Below are 8981 nucleotides of genomic sequence, written 5' to 3'. Positions count from 1 at the left end.
TGAATTTAAATATGCGATATTTTTCACACCGTATACCCTTGTAGTTGCCATTCATTAAATCATATACGATATGACAGCTAGCTGTACTGTCAAGTAGGTAATGTACATGACCGTAACAGACAAACCGTCTTCTTATCTCGTACAACAAGTACGGCAGTATCACGCACCAAACTTTGTCAATCTGTCAACGATTCAGTTTTGGCTCTTCACATTTTCTGCTGCTCACTGACACATTCAAAGCATCTTTTTTAGCATATGGTGTATTATTTGTTACACATTATTATTGGGGCGCACACGATGTTTTTACTTGAAGTGTCTGTATTCGATTCACACGGATATCATTATATCATAGACAGATCACGTGACTCGATACACCATATGCAGTAGTTTAAAGACTTATTTCTGTAAAACTCTCCAGACAGAAATGTAAAACAAACAATTTCTGATACCAGTGAGTCCAAAATAAAACCCCATTACCATCAGAAATGAAAATATCTAAAACACAAAGCAATTAAGATCCAAATATTATTTTGTGACACTTTCTCATAATAATGACGCAAAATTTATATACAAGTCCTCAGTTACTAATGTGTTCGTAAGGCGTATTTTACGTGCGGTAGAGAATAGAAATATTGAAGATCTATTTCCGGTTGCTTAGTTTCTGCGAAGTAGTATATTGTGGAGAAGACATTGGACGGCGCTTCTGTCAACGTTTACGTCAAATTTATTGGCAAACATTTGTGGTCTCTGTACTAACCATTTGAGGTCCGGGCTGGTCAGGATACACACACCACGGACATACACACCTTGGCACGGCGGATACATCGTGTCTTTCCATAGAACAACCCTGGAGATATGCTCTCCAGCTTTTTGGTTCACGTAAACGGGGTATCCGCCCGGGGCGCCAGACATGGCATTGACTGTGGCGAAGAAAGTCTCTTCAGGGGCGAATGTATCCGCGAGCCAGTGACGAAGTCGCTGAACTCGACTGTCTGACAGCACGAACTGGACAAACTTTCTGGAAAAAGCACCGTAAGCAGATCCCTTGTACAGTGTCACGTTCAGCCCAAGCTTGTCTAGCTTTTGACCGTCAAACCTGAATCCCTTCTCGATATCTGGAATCACCCGGCTAAGGTACCTCCAGCGAAGCCCCCGAACATACTTGCCAACTTCTATATCGTTTGTCCCATTCATCAGCGTCAGCATTTCCACGATCTCCCTGTTGGATCTCAGAGGGAACTCTTGTCCAGCCAGATTGAGGTAATACTTCCACGGCACAGATGTATGCAGGAGGTCTCGCATACACTGAAGATCCGCCTCCATCTGAGAGCGCGTCGCATAGTAAAACGGTTCAAGATGCGATGCAATAAAGACGTTAGGGAAACACTGGCTCAAATTATGCATAGCTTCGTGTACTTCAGGTGAGGATTTCTTATCTATGTATATACAGTAGACGTTCTGTGGAGCGTAGATAGCTCTCAACAGCATTTCCACCTGTTCCGGGTCCTTATGCATGCGGATACTGTAGGCAATGGAAAAGTCTTCTTCGGTTTTTGAGAAGGCCGTGATTGGATAGTCCAGTATGGTTCTCATCACTGTACAATTTGCCTCTAACCATAATAAATCGCAAGTGTTGTGGTCAGAAGCTTTAGAGTGGTTTGCCGTAGAAATAGGGCTCCATGATGGAATATAGCTGCGAGTATTGCTAAAAACGTCGCTACAGTTGACCAGAGATTTTTGTAGACATTGTTTAGAATCAATCAGCTTTCTGTCGCTGTAACTTTTACCGGAATATAAAAATATTAAGTTGGCTTTCAAACTGTCCGCGCTCTGTAATGAGAACAACGCCCAAATCCATAGTAAGTTTGATGCGACGTAGCAAACCCAGACAATAACACACAGTGCCAATGCTTTGAGCCTCGTCCTGCCTCGCACTTGACGGCAAATGCCCATGTTCATCTTTCATTGTGTCATCGCTGATGTAATCAAACCATTAGATATCACAATTTCCCCAATGCCCCTAAGGCAACGGCTACATAATAGGCCAGGAAGCATGTCATAGAAAACCACGAGAAATACTCTAATTCCTCGTTGGCCCGCTGTTCTTATCTGCCTCATTTCCCCCAATTACACGAAAACACATCATTCGCGAGGGGGACACGCCATAAATGTACCTACGATAGATTACCCTCCAATACGAGAACAAGGTGACAACAATCGCATTAAGTCACATCTGTTTCCGCTACATTTCCGCTTCACAATGCAAGCATTTTCTAGTTGACCACCCTAAATCGATCTGCTATAGACACTCCAAAATACTTCGATTTCAAATACAGAAAGAGCCAGCGTGTGACGGTATGATTGAAGTTGATGTCGATTACATATGACGTTAACAGACTACTTGAATAGTCTTAAGGCGGTGAACGGCGAATCGATCAATAAGTCGCTGGCGCTTTAGTGTCCATTGTAGTATTGTTAAACAGTTAACCCGCTTATGCCCTTGTCCCGCCGGTTTGGGAGTTAGGTTAAATATACACCTCCTTAACACAGACACTTTTCTTAAGTATTGATTAATTGAGCATAATATTAACCTATTAAATATATACATTTTACACCATGTACCTCTTCTTTATAACACGTGCATTCAACTCTGAGGGATGTATAAACTGTTTACTGGTTGGTACATCACCCACATAAGAACTTTAGTACATGTGCTTGTAAAAAATTTGAAACAATAGTCACCTTATCCATATAGCCTCTTACCTCTTTCAGAAACAACTGTCATCACTAATAATGATGATATGGACCCGTCCAGGGCATGATTAGAGCATGATCGACTAGTAACTGCTATCGTCAGTTGACCTTGATGAACTATACAGCGTCGCCAATGCGGCATTATTTTCACAACATAGTAACTTTAGATTTCGCCCTCAGAGCATCGTCGGGATAACATTCTTCATCAATGGCGGTATCATCGCGTATCCGTCGGCTATCGACGAGAAGTTTATCTATATTCTTTGCACAAAAGGTTCGTGTGCTATCAAAACACTTGAAGACCGCCATCACAATGTCATCCACTTTTAAGTACATCTTATTTGTATATCCTATTCAGACATCACTCTTCAATAGCATAACGACTAATATATACTTCACCCGACCTTAAAGCAACCTTTAATGAAAAATCTATCTTACAAGAGTGGGGAACCCAGAAATTACCTGTCCAAGTATGTATACTGTCTACGAACGACAAACAGCACTAACCACCCTGCGAGTCGTAGAGAGCGGAGAAACCAGAAATAACCTGTCCAAGTATGTATACTGTCTACGAACGACAAACAGCACTAACCACCCTGCGAGTCGTAGAGAGCGGAGAAACCAGAAATAACCTGTCCAAGTATGTATACTGTCTACGAACGACAAACAGCACTAACTGCCCTGCGAGACGTAGAGAGCGGAGAACCCAGAAATCACTTGTCCAAGTATGTATGATGTCTACGAACGACAAACAGCACTAACCACCATGCGAGTCGTAGAGAGCGGAGAACCCAGAAATCACTTGTCCAAGTATGTATACTGTCTACGAACGACAGGCAGCACTAACCACTCTGCGAGTCGTAGAGAGCGGAGAACCCAGAAATCACTTGTCCAAGTATGTATACTGTCTACGAACGACAGGCAGCACTAACCACTCTGCGAGTCGTAGAGAGCGGAGGACCCAGAAATCACTTGTCCAAGTACGTGTACTGTCTACGAATGACAAACAGCGCTAACCACCATGCGAGTGAGAGAAAGCGGGGAACCTAGAAGTTACCTGTTCAAGTATGTATACTGTCTACTAACGACAAACAGCACTAACTGCCCTGCGAGTCAGAGGCAGCGGGGAACCTAGAAATTACCTGTCCAAGTATGTATACTGTCTACGAAAGACAAACAGCACTAACCGCCCTGCGCGTCAGAGAGAGTGGGGAACCCAGAAATCACCTGTCCAAGTATGTATACTGTATACGAAAGACAGGCAGTACTAACCGCCCTGCGCGTCAGAGAGAGCGGGGAACCCAGAAATCACCTGCCCAAGTATGTATGATGTCTACGAACGACAGGCAGTACTAACCGCCCTGCGCGTCAAAGAGAGCGGGGAACCCAGAAATCACCTGTCCAAGTATGTATACTGTCTACGAACGACAAACAACACTAACCGCCCTGCGCGTCAGAGAGAGTGGGGAACCCAGAAATCACCTGTCCAAGTATGTATACTGTCTACGAACGACAGACAACACTAACCGCCCTGCGCGTCAGAGAGAGCGGGGAACCCAGAAATCACCTGTCCAAGTATGTATACTGTCTACGAACGACAGGCAGTACTAACTGCCCTTCGAATCAGAGAGAGCGGGGAACCCAGAAATAACCTGTCCAAGTATGTATGATGTCTACGAACGACAGGCAGTACTAACCGCCCTTCGAATCAGAGAGAGCGGGGAACCCAGAAATAACCTGTCCAAGTATGTATGTTGTCTACGAAAGAAAGACAACGCTAACCGCCCTGTGCGTCAGAGAGAGCAGGAAGCCCAGTACAAAGAGCCAGTGGGCCTGTGGAAATGACCATCACTCTACCCAGCCATCGAGAGTACAAAGGGCTAATGAACCTGTGGTAATGCCCATCAATATGCCAAGGCATCGAGAACCCAGCACAAAGGGCTAGTGGACCTGTGGAAATGACCATCACTCTACCCAGCCATCGAGAGTACAAAGGGCTAATGAACCTGTGGTAATGCCCATCAGTATGCCCAGCCATCAAGAACCCAGCACAAAGGGCTAGTGGACCTGTGGTAATGCCCATCAGTATGCCAAGACATCGAGAACCCAGCACAAAGGGCTAATGAACCTGTGGTAATGCCCATCAGTATGCCAAGACATCGAGAACCCAGCACAAAGGGCTAATGGACCTGTGGTAATGCCCATCATTCTACCCAGCCATCGAGAGTACAAAGGGCTAATGAACCTGTGGTAATGCCCATCAGTATGCCAAGGCATCGAGAACCCAGCATAAAGGGCTAATGGACCTGTGGTAATGACCATCACTCTACCCAGCCATCGAGAGTACAAAGGGCTAATGAACCTGTGGTAATGCCCATCAGTATGCCAAGGCATCGAGAACCCAGCATAAAGGGCTAATGGACCTGTGGTAATGACCATCACTCTACCCAGCCATCGAGAGTACAAAGGGCTAATGAACCTGTGGTAATGCCCATCAGTATGCCCAGCCATCAAGAACCCAGCACAAAGGGCTAGTGGACCTGTGGTAATGCCCATCATTCTACCCAGCCATCGAGAGTACAAAGGGCTAATGAACCTGTGGTAATGCCCATCAGTATGCCAAGGCATCGAGAACCCAGCATAAAGGGCTAATGGACCTGTGGTAATGACCATCACTCTACCCAGCCATCGAGAGTACAAAGGGCTAATGAACCTGTGGTAATGCCCATCAGTATGCCCAGCCATCAAGAACCCAGCACAAAGGGCTAGTGGACCTGTGGTAATGACCATCACTCTACCCAGCCATCGAGAGCCCAGAACAAAGGGCTTGTGGGCCTATGGTCATGACCATTAGTCAGCCCAGCCATCGAGAGCCCAGCACAAAGGCGGGGAAGACCGATGGCCATGGCCATTAGTCCACAAGCCCTTTGTATTGGGCCCTCGATGGCTGGGCAGACTGATGGGCATTACCATAGCTCCACTAGCCCTTGGATGGATGGGCGGATTGCTACAGGTCCACTTGCCCTTTTTACTCGGCTCTCGCTGCCTGAGCAGACTGAAGGGCTTGACCTTAGGTTCATTAGCCCTTTGTACTGAGCTCTCGATGGCTGGACAGATTGATGGTCATTACCACAGGTCCATTAGCCCTTTGTGCTGGGTTCTCGATGGCTGGGCTGACTAATGGTCATGACCATAGGCCCACAAGCCCTTTGTTCTGGGCTCTCGATGGCTGGGTAGAGTGATGGTCATTACCACAGGTCCACTAGCCCTTTGTACTCTCGATGGCTGGGTAGAGCACAAAGGGCTAGTGGACAAAGGCCATGGCCATCAGTCTGCCCAGTAAGGGAGAACCCAGTACAAAGAGCTAGTGCACCTGTGGTAATGACCATCAGTCTACCCAGCCATCGAGAGCCCAGCAAAGAGGGCTAGTGCACCTGTGTTAATGCCCATCAGTCTGCCCAGCCAGCGACAGCCCAGTACAAAGGGCTAGTGCACCTGTGTTAAGGACCTTCAGTCTGATAAGCCAGCGAGAGTCCAGCACAAAGGTCTTGTGGACCTGTGGTTATGCCTGTGGTAATGACCATCAGTCTGATTAGCCATCGAGGGCCCAGCACAAAGGGCTAGTGGACCTGTGGTAATGCCCATCATTCTACCCAGCCATCGAGAGTACAAAGGGCTAATGAACCTGTGGTAATGCCCATCAGTATGCCAAGGCATCGAGAACCCAGCATAAAGGGCTAATGGACCTGTGGTAATGACCATCACTCTACCCAGCCATCGAGAGTACAAAGGGCTAATGAACCTGTGGTAATGCCCATCAGTATGCCCAGCCATCAAGAACCCAGCACAAAGGGCTAGTGGACCTGTGGTAATGACCATCACTCTACCCAGCCATCGAGAGCCCAGAACAAAGGGCTTGTGGGCCTATGGTCATGACCATTAGTCAGCCCAGCCATCGAGAGCCCAGCACAAAGGCGGGGAAGACCGATGGCCATGGCCATTAGTCCACAAGCCCTTTGTATTGGGCCCTCGATGGCTGGGCAGACTGATGGGCATTACCATAGCTCCACTAGCCCTTGGATGGATGGGCGGATTGCTACAGGTCCACTTGCCCTTTTTACTCGGCTCTCGCTGCCTGAGCAGACTGAAGGGCTTGACCTTAGGTTCATTAGCCCTTTGTACTGAGCTCTCGATGGCTGGACAGATTGATGGTCATTACCACAGGTCCATTAGCCCTTTGTGCTGGGTTCTCGATGGCTGGGCTGACTAATGGTCATGACCATAGGCCCACAAGCCCTTTGTTCTGGGCTCTCGATGGCTGGGTAGAGTGATGGTCATTACCACAGGTCCACTAGCCCTTTGTACTCTCGATGGCTGGGTAGAGCACAAAGGGCTAGTGGACAAAGGCCATGGCCATCAGTCTGCCCAGTAAGGGAGAACCCAGTACAAAGAGCTAGTGCATCTGTGGTAATGACCATCAGTCTACCCAGCCATCGAGAGCCCAGCAAAGAGGGCTAGTGCACCTGTGTTAATGCCCATCAGTCTGCCCAGCCAGCGACAGCCCAGTACAAAGGGCTAGTGCACCTGTGTTAAGGACCTTCAGTCTGATAAGCCAGCGAGACTCCAGCACAAAGGTCTTGTGGACCTGTGGTTATGCCTGTGGTAATGACCATCAGTCTGATTAGCCATCGAGGGCCCAGTACAAAGGGCTAGTGGACCTGTGGTAATGACCATCAGTATGCCCAGCCATCGAGAGTCCAGCACGAAGGGCAAGTGGACCTGTGATAATGCTCATCAGTCTGCCCAGCCATCGAGAGTCCAGCACAAAGGGCAAGTGGACCTGTGGTAATGCTCATCAGTCTGCCCAGCCATCGAGAGTCCAGCACAAAGGGCAAGTGGACCTGTGGTAATGCTCATCACTCTACCCAGCCATCGAGAGTACAAAGGGCTAATGAACCTGTGGTAGTGCTCATCAGTATGCCCAGTCATCGAGAGTCCAGCACAAAGGGCTAGTAGGCCTGTGCTAATGACCATCAGTCCGCCCAGCCATCGAAAGCCCAGTACAAAGGGCTGGTGGACGGATGGTAATGACCCTTAGTCCGAACAACTAGCGAGGCCTCTGTTCAAAGGGCTAGTTGACCTATGGCAATGCCCATCAGTCCACCCAGCCAGTCAGGATCCGGTATAAAGGCTAGCGGACCTGTGGTAATGACCATCAGTTCGCACAGCCAGCGAGAAGCCGGTAGAAATGAACATCAGTCCGTTACAAACGGCTAGTTGGCCTGTGGTAATGACGACAACTTCGCCTAGTGATGTCTGGTGCATGCATCACATGGTTTTTTTTTTAGTTATCTATTTTACATGATTGGGCTTTAAGGTCGTAATCAAGAATTTTACTCTGAAAATGATGGCCTACGACCGAAACCTAATTTATTTATTTATTTTTTACTAATCCATTTTGTCACCAAGGAGAAATAAGCTTGTTAACGTATAATCCAATTTGTCTCACTACACGTTATCGAAAACATTTCGAAACATAGCCCACTTTTCGTTAACTTGGGGGTTCTTTTCTCTGCATTATAGCATTAGGAAACATTCTTTATGAAGTACGTAAAACATATATGTTCTTATTTTGCTTTGTTATTCATAATATACTTTTTTGCCAATATTGTTCAACGATTTAAAACCGGCATACTTTTATCCCATCTAAAAATTATTTTTTCTTTTGTTTCTTTATCTTGCTATCCAATGATAGTTTTGATTCAGTTTTCGTATTGATCCCAAAAATGCTGAACAGTTGAGCACTCTAAAAATAAGTGCTCTGTTGTTTCTTTATTTTGCTTTACCGCAAGTATCATACGGTTTTCGTCCTCTTTTATGTAGATATGTATTGGTTGGAATTATTCTATGTTAATTCTTATGTTGGAAGTCTTCCAGTTTTGTATGCGGAGAACAGTGAAAAGCGGCAATGAAAACACCACGGCAATCTGTATTCTAAGTTCAGTTCTAAGTTTCATGGATAGAATAAAACGGACAGAGCCTCCGTGGAGAAAAGCCATCTGCCAGGCATCAGATAAATATCCCTCAAACCCGTAGCCGATAGCTGGAATCGATCAAGCGACCCCCGTCCTCATGGTCAAAGTAACTTTGACGGGAGCCATTAAGAGCCCCCGATACAATCAAGATATCTGCTCCAAGTTTGGTTACAGGAGTTATTCCCCCTTTAC

General features: G+C 46.7%; 1 protein-coding gene across 1 annotated transcript; it reads right to left on the bottom strand.

Moving 5' to 3' along the window:
• Positions 1-654: 654 nt before the first annotated feature.
• On the bottom strand, positions 655-1593 carry LOC135465437 (beta-1,3-galactosyl-O-glycosyl-glycoprotein beta-1,6-N-acetylglucosaminyltransferase 3-like). Its single transcript, XM_064742680.1, has one exon. The coding sequence runs from the start codon at positions 1591-1593 to the stop codon at positions 655-657; it is 939 nt and encodes a 312-aa protein (XP_064598750.1).
• Positions 1594-8981: the final 7388 nt, after the last annotated feature.

Source organism: Liolophura sinensis, chromosome 1 (assembly GCF_032854445.1).
Source record: "Liolophura sinensis isolate JHLJ2023 chromosome 1, CUHK_Ljap_v2, whole genome shotgun sequence".
Taxonomy (NCBI): domain Eukaryota; kingdom Metazoa; phylum Mollusca; class Polyplacophora; order Chitonida; family Chitonidae; genus Liolophura; species Liolophura sinensis.
This window is presented reverse-complemented; position numbering and strand designations above follow the sequence as displayed.